Source organism: Macrobrachium rosenbergii, chromosome 4 (assembly GCF_040412425.1).
Source record: "Macrobrachium rosenbergii isolate ZJJX-2024 chromosome 4, ASM4041242v1, whole genome shotgun sequence".
NCBI lineage: Eukaryota > Metazoa > Arthropoda > Malacostraca > Decapoda > Palaemonidae > Macrobrachium > Macrobrachium rosenbergii.
In genome coordinates, this window is record NC_089744.1 from 21,384,189 (window position 1) to 21,408,338 (window position 24,150).

The following is a 24,150-nucleotide window of genomic DNA, read 5'->3' on the forward strand; positions in this document are numbered from 1 at the left end:
GGGGGGGGGGGAATTTAAAGAAAAAAATCAAGAGGGAAAGAGAAAAAAAAAAGGTAGGGGAAAAAAAGGGGGAAGATTGATTTATCAATTTAATTTTGTTTAAGAAGAGAATGATATTATTAATTGAAAAGTTATTACCTTCTGCTAGAATATCCTTTATTGATTTATTTTGTAAATAAGTATTTCTTTCATGATGCCATCTGGGACAGTTAATCACGATATGTTTGATTGTTATTGGGATGTTACATCTTTCACAAGTTATTGGGTTTGTGTGTGGAGTTGACATCAGATGACCATGTGTGATTCTGGAATGTCCTATTCTGAGTCTTGTTAAAATTACTTCATTAATTCTTTGCTTTTGGGTAGAAGAATGCCACTTTTTAACTTCGTTCTTAATTTGTTTTAGTTTGTTTTGAGGTGGTATATTTGTCCAATCATTTTGCCAATCCCTAAAAATTAAGGGTTTAACTGATGCTAGCCAGTCTGATATGGGGGCTTTCGTGGTATTTGGGGGGATTGTACAAGCCAATTTAGCAGCTTTATCAGCTTTCTCATTACCCTCAATGCCTACATGGGCTGGGATCCAACAAATTTGAATTTGAAGGCCGTTTTTAATTAACTGATGAATTTCCCGTTGGATATTTTGGACAAGGTGACTACTTGACCCAAATGAACCTATTGCTTCAATTGCACTTCTTGAGCAGCCCAACATGAGCGCTGAAGGAACTCCCTTTTTTGTTACAATCCTGAGAGCCAACCGCACTGCTGTCAACTCCGCTGCAAACACCGATGATACCAGAGAAAGGCCCATTTGGACAGTTTCACCACCCGAACAGGCCGATGAGCCCACTCCAGCTTCATTTCTGGATCCATCTGTATAGACCACAAAGGGACCACCCTTCCATCCCATGTGCTCCATGGCACGCTGATGGTACATTTTAGTATGGCCTGGATCACAGCTGCATTGATTTCTACATATTACTTATCATCTGTCTCCATTAGTCTATTTCCCACTACCTTGCTGCAATTTTTGCCTTTCTTTAAACAACAAATCCATCGAGAAAACCCTGCGTAAGTTTTGAAATGACTCATTGGTCTTGCTCAAATTTTTTTCAGTAAATATCTGTAATCTGCAGAATTTCACTAGTAATAAACCAATTTCTAAGTGTATGAAATGCACATAACTTCATGAAATATTCATGAGAGAAATGAATACAAAAATGATAATGAGCTAAATCAAAATTTGTTAAAAATTTTTAAGATTACCTAAAAGAATACATCACAAACACAAAGATTCAACCTTTTGACTTTCTTGAAGTCAAAAGTCAGAAGATCATGCATACAATCCCTCTAACACTACAAGTATATTTCATGCCTCACCAAAATTAATTTCCATACACAATGCTACGAGAAGAATTAACTTCAAACCATACAATACTTTCTTTTCTCAGAGGATGAAGAAACAAAACCCTACAAACAAAACATTTATTTTACATAACGACTGTAATTAATTTTCTATGTACACTGCTCAGAAATTCATACGCCCAGATAGCATACAAACTACAAAGAGCTACATATTCTCATGATTGTATATGGATTGTGACCAGTCAAAGCAGCTAACTCACTTCGTGCTAACTTCAAGGGACCATTAATGTTCTGCAGCCAATCACGGTCTATGTAATAGTCAATGATGCTCGCCATTTCTCGCTCATCATAATCCTCAACAGGAATGGGGACAAAAGGATCCAGAGCCTCCCACCCCTAATGGAATAAAAAACAATGAGAAAATGAAATTCACGAGCACATTGTTTTAGGTTTGAAAAGTCATATTTCTGAAAAATACTGGACAACTTTTCCACTTCTGACGACAATATACTGTACTTGCAATATCATAACAATGATGCAATATACCAAATGAATGATATCAGACATAATCTATCTTCAACATCCCTTGAAAATAATTAATAAAACTTTCTTTTTTTCATTCTACTACAGAAATTTTATCAACATATCTGACATGTACAGTTTCCTAAAATAAAATACGTCAATCAATTTTTAATTTCACTATGATGAAAATTAAAAAGCACCATTACTTAAAAATATCAGGTTATCTCAGAGTTAAAGCCACATTAACACAGGATAAGCTCAATACTTACAGCTTTCTGCAGAAGATAACGGGGTAAATAAGAATCTCTTCTTTCACCACTATTTGCTCTCAGGTCTATGCTCCCTAAAATGCAGCCATTTTTCTATAACAGAAATGTTTCTCGTAAGTGATACAATTTATATCGCCAAAAAACATTCTCTTCTACGTACCGTATACGACAAAAAACAAGTTGCCCCATTAACATCCATCAACACCCAAGTCTACAAACTCCCAGATTTCAAATAGATCTATATTTTTCATAAAAATAAAATCATTATTACTAAAGTAATAAAACTATTCTTGTCTTTTCTAGTTTTCCTGAGTTCCCTCCAAACTCGTAAAACAAAAGAAATGGATATGATGAAATTTAGTCACAGGTAGCGACAAGAATGAAGCTCACATATGGTGGCAACCAGTATAAAGAGGTTTTGAAGGATATCTTCAATTGTCAATCATACTCATAAACAAATAATAAAAAGCTTCAGAAAAAAAAAAAAAAAAAAAAAAAAAAAACATGACCATTCTATTCACAAGTAAGAGAGGCCTAACTTAGCTAGAAAAAAATGGATAAAATATTTGTGGTACTCCGTCGATAAATAACTAATTAATTACCTATACTGTCAAGACAGCAAACCAAAATTAGAAGGTAGGGACAGGAGAAATCTAGATAAGCAGAAGAATAATATAATAATATTATTTATTCTTGCAATTAACAAATGCATGTAGAAAGGGGTGACAAAATTATTATGGAGATATGAGAAACATGACCGAGAACCTTTACTACCTAACAGAAATGCAACCCTGGTGTCATTCTTGACGTAAACAGGTAGAGTGAAAGTGAAAGGAAAATTAAAAGCTAGGACAACGACAGATGCAAGTAGGGGAAAAAATTAATTCAATATTCTTTACATCATCAGACTTACTTCTGTGGCCTAAATAACCAATAACCAAATAAGATTTTATCTAAACATAGTATTTAAAAGTAATTATTAAATTTTAAGAGATTCAGAGAACAGAAAGCACTATCTGCAACAAAATGACAACAGAAAGCCAAGCAAAAATAGGAAACCCTGTCACAGCTATTTCTGGAGGGGTACTGGTTTAATAATGCATTTGCCAAGTAATTTTCTTTACACATAAAGTCAAGTAATTACCCACTTTCACTTAAAAATCCCAAACTACCATCTATGAATAAATTGTCAATCAGTTCTACACGAACTAACTATAAATTAAGACAGGTAATAAGTTTAGAAAGACCAAAATTTCATAGGTTTTTATGCTTATACTTATGGTGATTTATTGTACTTGCACCCACTCATTTTCATATCACTTACCCAATCGTTATTGAAAAAGTGCATAAAGGCCTTATGTATCATGAATCTCTGGGGCTCCACAATGACGCTGTCTACCTTGTGACGAGACACTGGACAGAAAAATGAGTTGATGCCATCAACCACCAAAGCAACTTTACACCTGTAATACAAATATTTCGAATAATTTTTCACACATAAAAAAGGGAACCAGTCATAGAGGATAAGATGTACAAGATTAGAGTACAGGAGGCCTGTTTGTGACATGAAAAGGAAGGTGTCTGTCAATTGTATGGAAAAATAAACTAACTTGTTTTGTAAACATTGAATTTTTGATTGCACATGTCACAACTATCTTTTTTGGTAAATGGCTGGAGATGTAAGGCTTGAGAATTGCATTAAAAGAGAAACAAATAGGCTGCAGGACTTATTACATGTTTAGCAAAAGGGAAAATTAATGTTAAATAGTACTTAATATTATTTGTTTTCTAGGTTCTTTTGTGAAACATATATGCTACGATATTGAGTACTGAAAAATGTTAGCAACATTTTTACATTTTACTTGACGAATATGAGCATTACATGGGCAATTAGGAGTTTATTTTTCCATATATAAAAATTCTTAAAATACCTTACCTTCCTTCTGTTGCACACTTCTTAAGTTCAGTAGTCAGAGCCATTACAGCATCAGTGGCATAACGACTTCGATTAATGCCATGCTCTATTAACATACTTAAAGGTGACCCAGCTTCTGTACTCTCTCTGCGTGACCAAGTATACTGTTCACTGGTTGTTAACTGGAAATAAACATTACTTCTTAAATCAAGAACATAACCCTTGAATGCTTGTTAACTGCCATTCCACCAGATACATATACTTGATGAAATACAGAATGACAGATAAGCCTTCTGTTTTGTTTTTGTTATATTTTCTCAGAACCTCATGAACATTATCCACAAGATATCAGATATTATACCGTTTGAATACTGTATAACTAAATTCACATGAATAAAGTGTTTCCAAGGTCTTGAGAAAATCTGACAAAAAACCAAAACAAAAGGCTTATTTGTCATTCGGCAGTTCATCAATCAAAATAAACGCGCTCAAATAGTTTATCCTACAATTCTCACTCATTCAATAGACAGAGTACGATAGCATTTACAAGGTGGTAGCGCTGCTGAAGGCAAAAAATATACACCATTATTCTTTCCCCTTATCATCTAGCATTTAACATATTTATACTAAAAATTTACATACTCTATATAGTACCAATTGTATCCAAGAAAGATATAAAATGAAGAGAAGTTACCAGACTTTGCAACTAATCACTATGCTCTACATCCAAACACTGCTACAGCAGCAAGCAATAATCCTTGTGCCTCTGTATCATAGGATATCTGAAGCAACAGCATTGCTTTTGAAGCTGATGAACTAAAGATAAGTTATTCAGCATTACAGCAACTTGCTTGTGATATATAAAATGGTTTCCAGTGAGGGAGTGAGGGATATTCGTCTGAAAGGAACTTCAAGAATTCTTTAGTGAGCTAATGAGTTTATTCATGGCTAAAATCCCACCACTTGACAGTAAAATATAGTAAATCATACATTAAATACAAAAATCATACATAGTATGGACATGAACAATACCATATAACACTATTGATTATGGGAGAATGTATAAAAGGAGAGCTAAGAGATTCTGGTACAGAAATGATATTTACTTATCAACTTCTGAGCTAATATTGATGACAATCCTATGTGAATAAGTTTGACAAAAAATCTAGTACAGTATTTTATTTTTGTTCCTTTTAATGTATCATGCAATTCAATTTAAAAAGTAAGTGGCAATACCAGAAAGCCCAATTTTCACCCTCAAAATAATTTATCTTAGAAATACTGTAGTTACATAGTTCCCTGTAGCAATAAGTATGACAAATAACACACAACTGTATTATACTTGTGAGACTTCCCGTATACAATAAAAATATGTTGAGTATAAAAGAAACAATCTAACTCTTACTTGTAATTTCTTTAGTAGGTCATCATTCTGATGCCTGAAGCGCTGAAGCCAAGTTGATGCATCAACTGGATGGTCAAAAAATCCTGGATTAGAAGTTGAAGCATTCACTTCCTTGAAACGTCGTCTCCAGTTAGGTACTGAAATAACAGATTTGTAAACCATGATGTTGGTAAATCTTGAGGTGAAAAATTTGTGAAATATATTTTTCACAAAACATAAAACTGCAACAAAATATAACTTGTTACCATTTTATGTTGCATTTTTCTTTATCAACTTTGATAAGTCCTCTTGGTCTAACAGGACTGAAACCACAAGATAAGTTAAGAGATTGCATGCAAAAAAATAAAATGGTAAAACTTACACCAGGGAATGTGGAGGAGGACCCATCCATCTTCTGCTAGAAAGTGAGTTACATGAGCAATAGAAAGTGTCTTTCCCACACCATCTCTGCCATCTATGTACAGCAGTTAAGGTTAACAAAAGATTTTTAAAAATCCAAATAAATATTATGCTTATGAAACAAAAACTCATATTTTACTTACAGTACAGCATAAGCTGGGAATATAATCAATAACTAAAATACAGCACACAATATTATCAGAGTTCTGTACTCTATAAGGACATAAAACTTTTAAAGTTTTCCGCCTAAATTATACTTTAGACCTCGAGATACACTAAGTTTTATTTTATCTACTACCTACTCTCTTTCCTCTCTTCACACTTGGCTGTCCAATTTCAGCTTTCCCTCACTAAAGAAGAAATTCTTCTGACTTCCTCTGAGCCAAGATACTTGACCATGTAGCCTGGTTAAACTTTCTTAATGAACTGTTAACAACATTGTACTACTCTGAGAATCTACCCTATAAATAAGCCAGTAAATGGGCAAATTACACAACCTGCTGATCAATCTTCGTGCATTAGGCAGCAAGTCTTTTTCTTGTCAAGAATATTCAATATTCATGTCACTCTTTAAATGACTCCTTACACACTTAGGGTCACATGAAACTGCCCTTCTTTATTTGTTATCAACATACCCATAAAATTTGTTCAAGGCATTAATATCTATACCTACAAAGATACAAAGATTTTACAAGTGATAAAGGATAACATCACCATAAACTAGTACACAGTCATGTACTACATCAGCAAAAGGATACAGAACAAAAATTTATTTGGAGGCATTGAAAGATTACTCCTCTTCACCAAATCAATAACAGCCAGAGCTGGTTCTCGTACCATAATACTTGTTTCCCCAAAGGTGTCACAGAGTTTTACATATTGCTTGGGTAAACCTCCAACACCAAAAAGGCGTTTCACTACCTCTGGTTCTATAGTGTACCAAAGGCCTATGTGATCTTTAGTATGAAGACTCTGAAAAGAAAAATGCACATAAACTACAGAACAAAAACAAAAGCTCTCAAAATTATCAATATAGATTGTTTCAGAACACTAACTCTTAACACCGAACTAATACAACCAACACACAGCTTGGATTTCAAATGACTTGGTTTTCCATCTTTGACATTAAATACATTGTAGTACAAAGCACTATATACCACTTTATTTACAGCTTCAAAAACCTCATTCTATCATTACATTATTATCCTTTAAAAAAGCTGCACAACTCAATACAAAACCCATCTTTCATATTTACACAAAATATCAAAGGTAGATGGAATGTCTTATTTTTTAACTGAAAATGCATGCAATGCTAACAAGGTGTATGCGCCACTATGATATTTCTTAGGTCCCTATTAAGCTTTCTTTTTAAGTGACTGTTGACCTTAACTCCTTTCTCATTGTTTTTAAACATACTCTCCTCTTCTTTTCTTCTGAACCCTTGCCAATCTACTTTTTCAATGGATAAATAAAAAAATTTATATTTGCTGGGACTGGTAGTTAGAGCAGGCCAAATTTGATCTATTAGGGAGGGTTACAGGAGCCATCAACATCATCTTTCTAAATCTTCCAGCATTTCTTATATTCAATCATGGCATCCTCAGGAGAAAAGACTTCCACTGCTATTAGCAGCTGTCTTCTGTGAATAGTGGTCCTTGAACTATTCAGTCACCAAAGACAATACTGGATTCTCCCTTTGTCATTTATCACTCAAGGATAATCAACAATTTAGATCTCACCCCTACATTGAGATTCAGGCACAATGAGCAATGGGATTGGATGAGGCATACAAAAAATTTTTTATACAAAAATAATTTGTTCTAATTCTCTGGACATAAGTTTCCAGTGTCTGAGAACACTTGAAGACCACAAAAGTGGCTAAATTAATGATGAATTTGTTTGAAGAAATAATTTTTTTCTAATTACACCACATGGTTACATTCACTATACTACTCAAAATGAGCATATAGCACTGCTGGGTAAATTTAGCAGATTCATACTTAGATATATGTACACCATATTACAAAGTGTTTTGGGAGAAAAGATATGAATAAGATACTGATAGATGGCACAAAGAATTACCTAGAAGCTTACATATCTTAAAAAACTTACTGGTTTCTGAACAACTGTCCGTGGAGCTGAAATCCCCTCCACTTCTGCCAATGTACTGTAGCATGGAGATCCATGATTCTCAGTAAGTTGAATCCCACCTAAAGGACCTGAAAATATAGTATATGTGATGTAAAAGTCATAAAAAATGCTGCAAACTATAATTTCTAATAAAGAATACAAAACTGTTAAAATAAAAAACATCACCTTCATTGCAAACATTTTTACTTCAGCTTTTCCCTTATATGGGTTAGATATGAAATGAGTTGCCTCACTCTCCTGTCTTGTGCCTTTTCTACTTGAATTCTCATCAGGTCTAGGTCCTCATCTATCCCTTTAGTTCATGACTTTTTGGGCCGCCCTACAAGTCTCTATCCTGCTACTTCCATTATCTTGGCTTTTCTGACCTAGGGCACAGCATACTACCTGATTATTGTACCTAAAACAACTTCAAGGTATCACTTACCTATAGTCTTGGAGTTCAAAGGATGTCGATCATCACTAATTGAAGCAAAAGCCTTGTGTCCTTGGAAATTTTAAATGGGAATAATGAAGTGCTTCTATCCCTTGCTAATCAACTTATCACCAACACTCTCCCAGATTTCGAGCATCAAGAATTCAAAATAAAATGGGAAACACCATGCATGTGGTTTTCCTGTGACTGCTTTCACAGGAAATTTCTCATGAAAGAGACAGGTGAATCATAGCCTTTGACCCATCATACTTGATTTAAGGTATAATGTAAATCTATAGAAAGCAAATGTTGGGTGCCCATGGATAAATACAACAGACAGTGGAGTAACTAGCACAGCCCAAGTTCGAAGTCTTGTTAGGCTGGTGGAGGGGAGTTATCATGAATGAAATCCCCATTATTAGGATGGATCCCTGTATTTTACTTTATGAAGTATGGCACACTAAGTCAGATTGTAGCCTACTGAGCACCCAGCCCACAGCTCAGTTAGAAAACAGCACCCTACGATAGGTCAGTTGACGATGGATCCCTGTATTTTACTTTATGAAGTATGGCACACTAAGTCAGATTGTAGCCTACTGAGCACCCAGCCCACAGCACAGTTAGAAAACAGCACCCTACGATAGTTAAGGCTACTTCAGTAACTGTCCTTGTTATATTACCTTGATTTATAAATTCTTCGGTGACTGCTACTGTTATCATGCACAAACTGCCGAACATATTATTTAGACTGATTAGGTTGCTTAGTGACTAATACATTTCCTGCTTCTTCACTGGTGCACCGCACTAAGTTAGCAAATTCTCTCCCAAAAAGAGGCTTGTTTTCCAGCTGGGGAACATCTAACCTATTAGGTATGGCCTAAGCCTAGGAAAGGGGAGGGGAAAAGAAAAAAGGGAAATGGCAAAAACATGTCATTTGCTCTAGTAATGATTATAACTGGGAGAGAACGCAGAGCGAGGGGTCAGGGCTCCTGTGGGCCTAGCCTAGTTGGCATTTCAAAGGGAAACGACCTAATCAGACTTTACCTTAACATAACCAAGGATGCTGTGGACTAATCTGGCCAGGAGGGTCCAAAGTAAGTACTGTATTGACACCCTACTCTGCATTTTACTCTAGACCAGTAGGAAACACATGAAAACCAGTAGGAATATTACATGGCCACGAACTAAAGTATCATAGCATTACCAATTTCCATTACTGTATATCCCTAGTTTTCCTTCTTTTTCAGTCATTACCCCAAACAAAACCCCCGGTCGTAATTCTTTACAAAAGGTCCGCATCAATATTTGGGGTTTGTTTGATGTGTTGGGTTGTGCCCTTAAGGGGGGGTCGCAGGGAGGGCGAAGCCCCCCCGCTAGGCCTAGGTAGGGGCACGGCGCCCTAGGTTAGGTTAGGTGGTTGTGTTAAGTTACTGTACATATTAAGGGGTTTTGTATTATTTTAGTAGGGTCAAACACCAAATATTGATGCGGACCTTTTGTAAAGAATTACCCCGCCGGTCTACAACTGGACGAGTTAGCCAACCATTTCCAGTTTAAGTGAATATCAATATTGTCAAAATCACATAAAAATTATTAGAGTAAAACTTAGAACGAACGGTATAGTGTAAATAGGATAGTCCAATTTACCTAGGGTATGTCTGCTCACACACTAATAAGCTGTAGACACGTCAAATAACTAAGTCTCAGCATTCACTCATGATAGTAACTTATAAAAATGCTATAACATTTCATAATATTATTCAAATGCTACAGTACTCACATATATTGTGAATTCTAACGCTAAATTTCAGCCGTGCCACGACTCGGAGAGCCATCATGTTTACAATGGAGTACGGGTGCAAAATATTTGTGATAAGTTCGGATTCATTTTTGAGAGATTTTGGTGTCAAAATTCTTTTTTATATACCGTATCTCATAGAAATAAAATAATTCTTAAATTTAAAAGACCTCTGCACCAATAGGAATGATCCTAGGAAATTGACTTTTGAAATGATAACGAGCTTAAACCTAATTTCTCTATTGCAGGACGAACAGCAGCTCAAGAAAGGAAAATAGCACTTGTAGAATGAAATTTTTATACCAAAATTTTGTATTTGAGTTTTTTAACCGCTTCTACATTTATGAATGGTTTACTGATATTGAATTACATTTGGAACTGGGCCATCACTCATTCACTGACTGCCTGGAGAGAGTGGCGGAAAATTTGACGAGGCAGAAACTTTGTTGTCTGTGGCCGGTTTCCTAGATATCCTATCTCTATGAGGTAGGGCAATCGTACTTTCATATATTTAACCCATTCATTAATAAGCCTTTATGAATCATCATTAATAATGGAATAAATTTACGTGATGTCTCAAACTTGAACAGGTACTCTGTGAATAAGATATCGAGTTTCAAGTCGTGTAGCGCTTGTGTGAATTCTAGTGAAATATCAGTTAAACTTCTCGGTTCAGAGAAAAGTCACTCGTTTGACAACGACATCATATCGAGCGTTTTTTGCTTTTTGTACGACCACAGTATTAGTAATGGAATTTAGCATGGATAAAATGTGTACCGTATCTTTTGAGTGCAATTAGGCTCTATCCTAAAGCTAGTCTGTCTACGATGGGATGAGAGAGAGCTATTGTTTTCTAGTGATTGCTGCAGCCAGGATTAATAGAGAACAGGGTTAGTCCGCTTCTGACCAAAATGAGGACAGTTTCGCACATGACGTCGTCTGGCTGAGGTTCAGGTAAAGGAAAATCATCACTCAGTATTTGACTTCACCAGAGTGAAGAAAACGGGAAACTCCCTTAACACGGATTAAGGGGCTCTTCGCCTGGTCAGTCCCAGGATTAATATATAGCATAAAATTTAAACAGAATTTTCTTATCCTTTTTTACATTGAATGATGTGGGTTGCTGATGATAGTTAAGACTGTCATTAAAATTATATATATATAATATATGAATGTCTTTTCCTGTAATACTACAGTGTAATATGAAAATAAGAAGGCCCATAAAACACTATTTAAACGTTGAAACCATATATTTCGGGCACTTGTTTCTGTGCCCCTGTTCACTGGTAGAATATGGACAGGTGGAAAGTTACAATGGTATATATACAAAAACATGAAGGTGTGGCCTTAGGCCTCCGATGTTAAGGAGGTGGCGTTTCTTAAGAAGGAGGAGATTGACCAAATTCCCTAGTGGTTTTTGGCCTCATTAGCTCCCGTTTGGCGATGGATCTGGCGGTCGCGTTTCTTGGTCATCTTCTTCAAAAGGGGTCCGAGGAATAAGGTGTCAATGGCGTCCGATTTCCAATGTCCTCCTGACAGGTTCATATTGTTGGTTTGATTGATGATAGCAGATTCCAGCATCTTTCTTTTGTACGGACAGCTACTCTTGAAAACCAACTCCGCCCCACTCCAGTTAATGACATGCCCTGTATTTCTAATATGTAGGAAAATTCCCGAACTCTCCGAAGCGTAACGTACTGATCTTTTGTGCTCTGTTATTCTTTGCGAGAGCGATCTACCTGTCTCGCCTACATAGATGTCATGACAATTACTACACGGTATCTTGTAAACTCCGGCTTCTTCCTTTTGTTATTTAAGTATACGTTAACGAGCGAACTCCCGATGGATTTGGGATAATGGAAAATGAAAGGATTATTAGAACTGAGTTGCTCGGTGGCCATTTGGATGTTTTCATCGTATGGAAGCTTTATTTTGTTGTTGAAATCTATTTGTCTGTTGTGAGTGGGACCTCTGTAGTATATTTTATTTGCTTTATTAATAGCCCTCTCGATAATGTGTGGTGGATAGAGCAGTTGCGTTAGGTGTTGGCGGATCGTGTTAAATTCTTGATCCAGGGGGGGACTTTAATGAATTTTTTAATAGGCTAAATTCGCTAGTTCCGACCATAAAATTTAAAACAGAATGGGAAAAGGACGGAAAACTGCCGTTCCTAGATGTACTGATCATAAGAAAACAGAACAGGTATGCATTTACAGTATATAGAAAACCCACCTTCGCTGTCTCCTACATTCATTTCTTAAGCTACCACGACGTCTCCGTAAAAATCATGGTAGGGTGCAACCTATTCCTCAGAGGACTTAGGATATGTTCAAATGAGTACCTGGATCAAGAATTTAACACGATCCGCCAACACCTAACGCAACTGCTCTATCCACCACACATTATCGAGAGGGCTATTAATAAAGCAAACGGGAGCTAATGAGGCCAAAAACCACTAGGGAATTTGGTCAATCTCCTCCTTCTTAAGAAACGCCACCTCCTTAACATCGGAGGCCTAAGGCCACACCTTCATGTTTTTGTATATATACCATTGTAACTTTCCACCTGTCCATATTCTACCAGTGAACAGGGGCACAGAAACAAGTGCCCGAAATATATGGTTTCAACGTTTAAATAGTGTTTTATGGGCCTTCTTATTTTCATATAATATATATATATATATATATATATACAGAATATATATATATATATATATATATATATTATATATATATATATATATATATATATATATATATATATATATATATATATATATATATATATATATATTATAATTATATATATATGCATATATATAGATATATATGTTTCTGTGTATGTATGTATATACATATAACCAAAGAATGTAAGAAGTCATAAAAGAAACAAAGACGCACCTGGTCCAGATTTACACGGTTAGGCCTACTGCATTACCCAAATAGCAATAAAAAGACATGGAGGATTGTATCAATCCTTTAATTCAGGATTATATCAGTCCTTTAATTCACCAGTACCTGGAGATTGACGGGTGGTGGTGTGCATTTGGCCTATCTTCGAGTCCTGTTCCTGTTTCAGGCCTAGTTGAACATCTGGAGGCTCCCCCAAGCCGCCAGTGCTCTCTAGGCCTTCATCGTTCGCTCCGTGGTGGTGTGGATTTGGCCCAACGTCAAGTCCTGTTCCTGTTTCAGGTCTAGTTGAGCATCTGGAGGCTCCCCAAAGCCGCCAGCGCTCTCTAGGCCTTCATCGTTCGCTTCGTGGTGGTGTGGATTTATCCCAACTTCGAGAGTCCTGTTCGAGATTCCTGTTCCTGTTTCAGGTCTGAGAGTCTTGTTCCTGTTTGACCCTTTGAACATCGGCTCCCCAAGCCGCCAGCGCTCTCTAGGCCTTCAACGTTCGCTCCGTGGTGGTGTGGATTTATCCCAACTTTGAGAGTCTTGTTCCTGTTTCAGGCCTAGTTGAACATCTGGAGGCTCCCCCAAGCCGCCAGCGCTCTCTAGGCCTTCATCGTTCGCTCCGTGGTGGTGTGCATTTGGCCCAACTTCGTGAGTCCTGTTCCTGTTTCAGGCCTAGTTGAACATCTGGAGGCTCCCCCAAGACGCCAGTGCTCTCTAGGCCTTCATCGTTCGCTCCGTGGTGGTGTGGATTTGGCCCAACTTCAAGTCCTGTTCCTGTTTCAGGTCTAGTTGAGCATCTGGAGGCTCCCCAAAGCCGCCAGCGCTCTCTAGGCCTTCATCGTTCGCTTCGTGGTGGTGTGGATTTATCCCAACTTCGTGAGTCCTGTTCCTGTTTCAGGTCTAGTTGAGCATCTGGAGGCTCCCCAAAGCCGCCAGCGCTCTAGGCCTTCATCGTTCAGGCCTTCATCGTCAAAAGTCCTGTTCCTGTTTCAGGTCTAGTTGAGCATCTGGAGGCTGAGGCTCCCGTGGTGGTGTGCATTTGGCCCAACTTCGTGAGTCCTGTTCCTGTTTCAGGTCTAGTTGAGCATCTGGAGGCTCCCCCAAGCCGCCAGCGCTCTCTAGGCCTTCATCGTTCGCTCCGTGGTGGTGTGCATTTGGCCCAACGTCAAGTCCTGTTCCTGTTTCAGGTCTAGTTGAGCATCTGGAGGCTCCCCAAAGCCGCCAGCGCTCTCTAGGCCTTCATCGTTGAGTCCTGTTCCTGTTTCAGGTGGTGGTGTGCATTTGGCCCAACTTCGAGAGTCCTGTTCGAGATTCCTGTTCCTGTTTCAGGTCTAATTGACCCTTTGGCGGCTCCCCCAAGCCGCCAGCGCTCTCTAGGCCTTCAACGTTCGCTCCGTGGTGGTGTGGATTTATCCCAACTTTGAGAGTCTTGTTCCTGTTTCAGGCCTAGTTGAACATCTGGAGGCTCCCCCAAGCCGCCAGCGCTCTCTAGGCCTTCATCGTTTCGCTCCGTGGTGGTGTGCATTTGGCCCAACTTCGTGAGTCCTGTTCCTGTTTCAGGCCTAGTTGAACATCTGGAGGCTCCCCCAAGACGCCAGTGCTCTCTAGGCCTTCATCGTTCGCTCCGTGGTGGTGTGGATTTGGCCCAACTTCAAGTCCTGTTCCTGTTTCAGGTCTAGTTGAGCATCTGGAGGCTCCCCAAAGCCGCCAGCGCTCTCTAGGCCTTCATCGTTCGTTTCGCCCAGCCCGTGAGTCCTGGTGGTGGTGTGGATTTATCCCAACTCTAGGCCTTCATCGTTCGCTCCATGGTGGTGTGGATTTCGTGAGTCCTGTGAGTCCTGTTCCTGTTTCAGGTCTAGTTGAGCATCTGGAGGCTCCCCAAAGCCGCCAGCGCTCTCTAGGCCTTCATCGTTCGCTCCGTGGTGGTGTGCATTTGGCCCAACTTCGTGAGTCCTGTTCCTGTTTCAGGCCTAGTTGAACATCTGGAGGCTCCCCCAAGACGCCAGTGCTCTCTAGGCCTTCATCGTTCGCTCCGTGGTGGTGTGCATTTGGCCCAACTTCAAGTCCTGTTCCTGTTTCAGGTCTAGTTGAGCATCTGGAGGCTCCCCAAAGCCGCCAGCGCTCTCTAGGCCTTCATCGTTCGCTTCGTGGTGGTGTGGATTTATCCCAACTTCGTGAGTCCTGTTCCTGTTTCAGGTCTAGTTGAGCATCTGGAGGCTCCCCAAAGCCGCCAGCGCCTCAGGCCTTCATCGCGAGAGTCCTCCGTGGTGGTGTGCATTTGGCCCAACTTCGTGAGTCCTGTTCCTGTTTCAGGTCTAGTTGAGCATCTGGAGGCTCCCCAAGCCGCCAGCGCTCTCAGGCCTTCATCGTTCGCTCCGTGGTGGTGTGGATTTGGCCCAACTCGTGAGTCCTGTTCCTGTTTCAGGCCTAGTTGAACATCTGGAGGCTCCCCAAACCGCCAGTGCTCTCAAAGTCTGCTCCAGGCCTTCATCGTTTGAGAGTCCTGTTCCTGTTTCAGGCCTGTTGAACATTGAGGCTCAGGCCCGTGGTGGTGTGCATTTGGCCCAACTTGTGGTGTGGATTTGAGTCCTGTTCGAGATTCCTGTTCCTGTTTCAGGTCTAATTGACCTTTGGCGGCTCCCCCAAGCCGCCAGCGCTCTCTAGGCCTTCAACGTTCGCTCCGTGGTGGTGTGCATTTGGCCCAACTTTGAGAGTCCTGTTCCTGTTTCAGGCCTAGTTGAACATCTGGAGGCTCCCCCAAGCCGCCAGCGCTCTCTAGGCCTTCATCGTTCGCTCCGTGGTGGTGTGCATTTGGCCCAACGTCAAGTCCTGTTCCTGTTTCAGGTCTAGTTGAGCATCTGGAGGCTCCCCAAAGCCGCCAGCGCTCTCTAGGCCTTCATCGTTCGCTTCGTGGTGGTGTGGATTTATCCCAACTTCGAGAGTCCTGTTCGAGATTCCTGTTCCTGTTTCAGGTCTAATTGACCCTTTGGCGGCTCCCCCAAGCCGCCAGCGCTCTCTAGGCCTTCATTGTTCGCTCCATGGTGGTGTGCATTTGGCCCAACTTTGAGAGTCTTGTTCCTGTTTCAGGCCTAGTTGAACATCTGGAGGCTCCCCAAACCGCCAGCGCTCTCTAGGCCTTCATCGTTTGCTCCGTGGTGGTGTGCATTTGGCCCAACTTCGTGAGTCCTGTTCCTGTTTCAGGCCTAGTTGAACATCTGGAGGCTCCCCCAAGACGCCAGTGCTCTCTAGGCCTTCATCGTTCGCTCCGTGGTGGTGTGGATTTGGCCCAACTTCAAGTCCTGTTCCTGTTTCAGGTCTAGTTGAGCATCTGGAGGCTCCCCAAAGCCGCCAGCGCTCTCTAGGCCTTCATCGTTCGCTTCGTGGTGGTGTGGATTTATCCCAACTTCGTGAGTCCTGTTCCTGTTTCAGGTCTAGTTGAGCATCTGGAGGCTCCCCCAAGACGCCAGTGCTCTCTAGGCCTTCATCGTTCGCTTCGTGGTGGTGTGGATTTATCCCAACTTCGTGAGTCCTGTTCCTGTTTCAGGTCTAGTTGAGCATCTGGAGGCTCCCCAAAGCCGCCAGCGCTCTCTAGGCCTTCATCGTTCGCTCCGTGGTGGTGTGCATTTGGCCCAAGTCCTGTTCCTGAGTCCTGTTCCTGTTTCAGGTCTAGTTGAGCATCTGGAGGCTCCCCCTGCCAGCGCTCTCTAGGCCTTCATCGTTCGCTCCGTGGTGGTGTGGATTTGGCCCAACTTCGTGAGTCCTGTTCCTGTTTCAGGCCTAGTTGAACATCTGGAGGCTCCCCCAAGCCGCCAGTGCTCTCTAGGCCTTCATCGTTCGCTCCGTGGTGGTGTGCATTTGGCCCAACTTCGAGAGTCCTGTTCGAGATTCCTGTTCCTGTTTCAGGTCTAATTGACCTGTTTCAGGCCTAGTTGCATCTGGAGGCCCAAACCGCCAGCGCTCTCTAGGCCTTCAACGTTCGCTCCGTGGTGGTGTGCATTTGGCCCAACTTTGAGAGTCCTGTTCCTGTTTCAGGCCTAGTTGAACATCTGGAGGCTCCCCCAAGCCGCCAGCGCTCTCTAGGCCTTCATCGTTCGCTCCGTGGTGGTGTGCATTTGGCCCAACTTCGTGAGTCCTGTTCCTGTTTCAGGCCTAGTTGAACATCTGGAGGCTCCCCCAAGCCGCCAGTGCTCTCTAGGGCTTCATCGTGCTCTCGCCTCCGTGGTGGTGTGGATTTGGCCCAACTTCAAGTCCTGTTCCTGTTTCAGGTCTAGTTGAGCATCTGGAGGCCCAAACCCCCAGCGCTCCGCCCAGCTCCTCAGGTGGTGTGGATTTGGCCCAGGCCTTCATCTGTTTCAGGCCTAGGTTGAGCATCTGACGGCTCCCAAACCGCCAGCGCTCTCTGGTGGTGGTGGATTTATCCCAACTTAGATGAGTCCTGTTCCTGTTTCAGGTCTAGTTGAGCATCTGGAGGCTCCCCCAAGACGCCAGTGCTCTCTAGGCCTTCATCGTTCGCTCCGTGGTGGTGTGGATTTGGCCCAACTTCAAGTCCTGTTCCTGTTTCAGGTCTAGTTGAGCATCTGGAGGCTCCCCCAAGACGCCAGTGCTCTCTAGGCCTTCATCGTTCGCTCCGTGGTGGTGTGGATTTGGCCCAACTTCGTGAGTCCTGTTCCTGTTTCAGGCCTAGTTGAACATCTGGAGGCTCCCCCAAGCCGCCAGCGCTCTCTAGGCCTTCATCGTTCGCTCCATGGTGGTGTGCATTTAGCCCAACTTTGAGAGTCCTGTTCCTGTTTCAGGCCTAGTTGAACATCTGGAGGCTCCCCCAAGCCGCCAGCGCTCTCTAGGCCTTCAACGTTCGCTCCGTGGTGGTGTGCATTTAGCCCAACTTTGAGAGTCCTGTTCCTGTTTCAGGCCTAGTTGAACATCTGAGGCTCCCCAAACCGCCAGCGCTCTCTAGGCCTTCATCACTGCTCCGTGGTGGTGTGGATTTGGCCCAACTTCAAGTCCTGTTCCTGTTTCAGGCCTAGTTGAGCATCTGGAGGCTCCCCAAAGCCGCCAGCGCTCTCTAGGCCTTCATCGTTCGCTTCGTGGTGGTGTGCATTTGGCCCAACTTTGAGAGTCCTGTTCCTGTTTCAGGCCTAGTTGAACATCTGGAGGCTCCCCCAAGCCGCCAGCGCTCTCTAGGCCTTCATCGTTTGCTCCGTGGTGGTGTGGATTTGGCCCAACTTCGTGAGTCCTGTTCCTGTTTCAGGCCTAGCTGAACATCTGGAGGCTCCCCCAAGCCGCCAGCGCTCTCTAGGCCTTCATCGTTCGCTCCGTGGTGGTGTGGATTTGGCCCAACTTTGAGAGTCCTGTTCCTGTTTCAGGCCTAGTTGAACATCTGGAGGCTCCCCAAACCACCAGCGCTCTCTAGGCCTTCATCGTTTGCTCCATGGTGGTGTGGATTTGGCCCCAGCGCTGTTCTCAGGCCTTCATGAGTATCTGCTTCCCCCGTGGTGGTGTGGATTTATCCTGGTGTGGATTTGGTCCTGTTCGAGAGTCCTGTTCCTGTTTCAGGTCTAATTGAGTATCTGGCGGTCCCCCAAACCGCCAGCGCTCTCTAGGCCTTCAACGCCTTCACGCTTGCTCCGTGGTGGTGTGGCATTTGGCCCAACTTTGAGAGTCCTGTTCCTGTTTCAGGCCTAGTTGAACATCTGGAGGCTCCCAAGCCGCCAGCGCTCTCTCAGGCCTTCATCGTTTGCTCCGTGGTGGTGTGCATTTGGCCCAACCTTGAGAGTCCTGTTCCTGTTTCAGGCCCAGTTGAACATCTGAGGCTCCCCCAAACCGCCAGCGCTCTCAGGCCTTCATCGCTTGCTCCGTGGTGGTGTGGATTTGGCCCAACCTTGTGAGTCCTGTTCCTGTTTCAGGCCCAGCTGAACATCTGAGGTTCCCCAAACCGCCAGCGCCTCTAGGCCTTCATCGTTTGCTCCGTGGTGGTGTGGATTTGGCCCAACTTTGAGAGTCCTGTTCCTGTTTCAGGCCTAGTTGAACATCTGGAGGCTCCCCAAACCGCCAGCGCTCTCTAGGCCTTCATCGTTTGCTCCATGGTGGTGTGGATTTGGCCCAACTTTGAGAGTCCTGTTCCTGTTTCAGGCCTAGTTGAACATCTGGAGGTCCCCAAACCTGCCAGCGCTCTCTAGGCCTTCATCGTTCGCTCCGTGGTGGTGTGCATTTGGCCCAACTTTGAGAGTCCTGTTCCTGTTTCAGGCCTAGTTGAACATCTGGAGTTCCCCCAAACCCACCAGCGCCTCTAGGCCTTCATCGCTTGCTCCATGGTGGTGTGGATTTGGCCCAACTTCGTGAGTCCTGTTCCTGTTTCAGGCCTAGTTGAACATCTGGAAGGCTCCCCACCACCAGCGCTCTCTAGGCCTTCATCGCTTGCTCCCCGTGGTGGTGGATTTGGCCCAGCTTGAGAGTCCTGTTCCTGTTTCAGGCCTAGTTGAACATCTGAGGTTCCCAAACCGCCAGCGCTCTCTAGGCCTTCATCGTTTGCTCCGTGGTGGTGTGCATTTGGCCCAACTTTGAGAGTCCTGTTCCTGTTTCAGGCCTAGTTGAACATCTGAGGGTTCCCCAAACCACCAGCGCTCTAGGCCTTCATCGTTTGCTCCGTGGTGGTGTGGATTTGGCCCAACTTGAGAGTCCTGTTCCTGTTTCAGGCCTAGTTGAACATCTGACGGTTCCCCCAAACCGCCAGCGCTCTCTAGGCCTTCATCGCTTGCTCCGTCGTGGTGTGGATTTGGCCCAGCCTGAGAGTCCTGTTCCTGTTTCAGGCCTGAACATCTGACGGTTCCCCAAACCGCCAGCGCTCTCTAGGCCTTCATCGTTTGCTCCATGGTGGTGTGGATTTGGCCCAACTTTGAGAGTCCTGTTCCTGTTTCAGGCCTAGTTGAACATCTGGAGGCTCCCCAAACCGCCAGCGCTCTCTAGGCCTTCATCGTTTGCTCCGTGGTGGTGTGGATTTGGCCCAACTTTGAGAGTCCTGTTCCTGTTTCAGGAACATCTAGTTGAACATCTGGAGGTGGATTTGGCCCCCAAGTCCTGCCAGGTCTAGGTGAGTATCTGACGGTTCCCCCAGGCCTTCATCGTTTGCTCCGTGGTGGTGTGGATTTGGCCCAACTTTGAGAGTCCTGTTCCTGTTTCAGGCCTAGTTGAACATCTGGAGGCTCCCCAAACCGCCAGCTAGGCTCTCTGGATTTGGGCCTTCATCGAGGCTTTCGCTGCCTCAGGCCTCCATGGTGGTGTGGATTTGGCCCAACTTTGAGAGTCCTGTTCCTGTTTCAGGCCTAGTTGAACATCTGGTGTGGATTTGGCCCAGCCTTGAGAGCTCCCCAAACCGCCAGCGCTCTCAGGCCTTCATCGCTGCCGTGTGGTGGTGTGGATTTGGCCCAACTTTGAGAGTCCTGTTCTGTTTCAGGCCTGAACATCTGAGATCTGTTGCTGTTTCGCCTCCCCAAACCACCAGCGCCTCTAGGCCTTCATTGTTGGTGGTGGTGTGGATTTGGCCCAACTTTGAGAGTCCTGTTCCTGTTTCAGGCCTAGTTGAACATCAGCGCTCCTCTAGGCCTTCATTGTTTGCTCCGTGGTGGTGTGGATTTGGCCCAGCCTTGAGAGTCCTGTTCCTGTTTCAGGCTAGTTGAGCATCTAGGCCTCCCAAACCACCAGCGCTCAGGTGGTGGTGTGCAGGCTCCTGTTCCTCTCCGTGGTGGTGCATTTGGCCCAACGAGAATCTTGTTCCTGTTTCAGGCCTAGTTGAACATCTGGAGGTTCCCCAAACCGCCAGCTCCTCAGGCGTTTGCATTGTGGTGTGGATTTGCCCTCTGAGAGTCCTGTTCCTGCCTTCATCGTTCCCCCCAAACCACCAGCGCTCTCTAGGCCTTCATCGTTTGCTCCGTGGTGGTGTGGATTTGGCCCAACTTGAGAGTCCTGTTCCTGTTTCAGGCCTAGTTGAACATCTGGAGGCTCCCCCAAACCACCAGCGCTCTCTAGGCCTTCATCGTTTGCTCCGTGGTGGTGTGGATTTGGCCCCAGAGTCCTGTTCCTGTTTCAGGCCTCTGACCCGGTTCATCCAAACCACCAGCGCTCTCTAGGCCTTCATCGTGGTGGTGTGCATTTGGCCAAACTAGTTGAGCATCGAGTTCCCCAAACCACCAGTCCTGTTCCTGTGGTGGTGTCAGGCCCAGTTGAACATCTGGAGGCTCATCCCCAAAGCCGCCAGCGCTCTCTCAGGCCTTCATCGTTCCTCAGCGCTCTCTAGGTGGTGGTGTGCATTTGGCCCAGCCTTGAAGTCCTGTTCCTGTTTCAGAGGTGAGTATCTGTCCCCTGTTTCAGGCCTCAGTTGAACATCTGGATTTGGCCCAGTCTTGAGAGTCCTGTTCCTGTTTCAGGCCTAGGTGAGCATCTGAGGCCCCAAACCACCAGCGCTCTAGGCCTTCATCGTTCGCTCCGTGGTGGGTGGATTTGGCCCATTTGAGAGGCCCATCTGGAGGCTCCAAAGCCGCAAACCGTCCTGCTCTTAGGAGTCCTGTTGTTTCCCATTGAGGTTCTGCTTCGCGTCTAATTGACCCTCTCCCAAGGCCTTCATCCGTTTGCCCGTGGTGGTGTGGATTTGGCCCAACTTGAGTCCTGTTCCTGTTTCAGGCCTAGTTGAACATCTGGAGGCTCCCTAGGCCTTCGCTCCGTGGTGGTGTGGATTTGGCCCAGCCTTGAGAGTCCTGTTCCTGTTTCAGGCTCTAGTTGGCATCCTCCCCAAACCGCCAGCGCTCTCAGGCCTTCATCGTTGCTCCGTGGTGGTGTGGATTTGGCCCCCTTGAGAGTCCTGTTCCTGTTTCAGGCCTAGTTGAACATCTGAGGCTCCCCAAACCGCCAGCGCCTCTAGGCCTTCATCGTTCGCTCCGTGGTGGTGCATTTGAACATCTTGAGCCCAACTTCAAGTCCTGTTCCTGTTTCAGGCCTAGGTGAGTCATCTGGACTTTGGTTCCCCAAAGCCGCCAGCTCTCTAGGCCTTCATCGTTCGCTCCGTGGTGGTGGATTTGGCCCATTTGGCCCTGTTCTTCAAGTCCTGTTCCTGTTTCAGGCCTAGTTGAACATCTGGTGGATTTGGCCCCCTTGAAGTCCTCCTGCATCTGGTGTGCTCCGCCAGCGCTCAGGCCTAGGCCTTCATCGTTCGCTCCGTGGTGGTGGTGTGATTTGCCCAACTTTGAGAGTCCTGATTTGGCCCATCTGAGGCTCCCCAAACCGCCAGCTCTCTTCATCGTTCCTCCGTGGTGGTGTTTCTTGAGAGTCCTGTTCCTGTTTCAGGCCTAGTTGAACATCTGGAGGCTCCCCAAACCGCCAGCGCTCTCAGGCCTTCATTGTTGCTCCGTGGTGGTGTGGATTTGGCCCAGCCTTGAGAGTCCTGTTCCTGTTTCAGGCCTAGGTGAGCATCTGAGGTTTCCCCCCGCCAGCGCTCTCTCTCGTGTGGTGTGTGGATTTGGGCCTTCAGTCCTGTTCCTGTTTCAGGCCTAGTTGAACATCTGAGGCTCCCAAACCACCAGCGCTCTCTAGGCCTTCATCGTTTGGTGGTGTGGTGTGGATTTGGCCCAACCTTGAGAGTCCTGTTCCTGTTTCAGGCCTAGTTGAACATCTGGAGGCTCCCCAAGCCGCCAGCGCTCTCTAGGCCTTCATCGTTTGCTCCGTGGTGGTGTGGATTTGGCCCAACTTGAGAGTCCTGTTCCTGTTTCAGGCCTAGTTGAACATCTGAGGTTCCCCAAACCACCAGCAGCTCTCTAGGCCTTCATCGTTTGCTCCGTGGTGGTGTGCATTTGGCCCAGCCTTTGAGAGTCCTGTTCCCTAGTTGAACATCAGGCCTTCATCTGGAGGTTCCCCAAACCACCAGCGCTCTCTAGGCCTTCATCGTTTGGTGGTGGTGTGGATTTGGCTTTGAGAGTCCTGTTCCTGTTTCAGGCCTAGTTGAGTCCTGTTCCTAGGCCTTTCAGGCCGTGGTGGTGTGATTTGCCCAACTGTTTGAGAGTCTGGTTTCAGGCCCAGTTGAACATCTGGAGGCTCCCCAAGCCGCCAGCGCTCTCCTAGGCCTTCATCGTTTTGCTCCATGGTGGTGTGCATTTGGCCCAACTTCAGAGTCCTGTTCCTGTTTCAGGCCTAGTTGAACATCTGGAGGCTCCCCCAGCCGCCAGCGCTCTCTAGGCCTTCATCGTTGCTCCGTGGTGGTGTGCATTTGGCCCCTTGAGAGTCCTGTTCCTGTTTCAGGCCTAGTTGAACATCAGGCTCCCCAAACCAGCGCTCTCTAGGCCTTCTTGCTCCGTGGTGGTGTGGATTTGGCCCCTTGAGAGTCCTGTTCCTGTTTCAGGCCTAGTTGAACATCTGGAGGCTCCCCAAACCGCCAGCGCTCTCTAGGCCTTCATCGCTCGCTCCGTGGTGGTGTGGATTTGGCCCAACTTGGTGGTGTGCATTTGGCCCAACTTCAAGTCCTGTTCCTGTTTCAGGCCTAGTTGAACATCTGGAGGCTCCCTAGGCCCCGCCGCTCCGTGGTGGTGTGGATTTGGCCCAACTCTGAGAGGCCTTCATCTGGAGGTTCCAGCGCTCCAGGCCTTCATCGTTCGCTCCGTGGTGGTGTGCCCAACTTTGAGAGTCATTTGGCCCAACTTCAAGTCCTGTTCCTGCATTTTTGAGAGTCCTGTTCCTGTTTCAGGCCTAGTTGAACATCTGGAGGCTCCCCAAGCCGCCAGCGCTCTCTAGGCCTTCATCGTTTGCTCCGTGGTGGTGTGGTGTGCATTTGGCCCAACATCTGAGGAGTCCTGTTCCTGTTTCAGGCCTAGTTGAACATCTGAGTTGGCTCCCCAAGCCGCCAGCGCTCTCAGCGTGGTGGTGTGCATTTGGCCCTCTCTGAGAGTCCTGCCTTCATCTGGAGGCTCCCCAAGCTGCCAGCGCTCTCTAGGCCTTCATCGTTTGCTCCGTGGTGGTGTGGATTTGGCCCAACTTTGAG

The 24,150-nt window shown here is 44.8% G+C and overlaps 1 protein-coding gene across 2 annotated transcripts in view; it reads right to left on the reverse strand.

Annotated features, from left to right (window-relative positions):
- Positions 1–1,471: 1,471 nt before the first annotated feature.
- Positions 1,472–24,150, reverse strand: part of mRpS29 (mitochondrial ribosomal protein S29) — a 28,962-nt gene continuing 6,283 nt past the window's right edge. The window contains exons 1-9 of one of the 2 annotated variants that reach the window (XM_067091080.1): positions 10,219–10,374; positions 7,988–8,094; positions 6,634–6,847; positions 5,838–5,930; positions 5,477–5,613; positions 4,093–4,253; positions 3,481–3,619; positions 2,157–2,249; positions 1,472–1,761 (exon numbers count right to left, since the gene is read on the reverse strand). In XM_067091080.1, coding sequence (XP_066947181.1) covers positions 1,561–1,761; positions 2,157–2,249; positions 3,481–3,619; positions 4,093–4,253; positions 5,477–5,613; positions 5,838–5,930; positions 6,634–6,847; positions 7,988–8,094; positions 10,219–10,276 — 1,203 coding nt within the window. In that variant the 5' untranslated portion in view covers positions 10,277–10,374 and the 3' untranslated portion in view covers positions 1,472–1,560. Of the gene's footprint in view, positions 1,762–2,156; positions 2,250–3,480; positions 3,620–4,092; positions 4,254–5,476; positions 5,614–5,837; positions 5,931–6,633; positions 6,848–7,987; positions 8,095–10,218; positions 10,375–24,150 lie in introns of those variants that run through there. The other variant, XM_067091086.1, reaches the window with a different exon arrangement.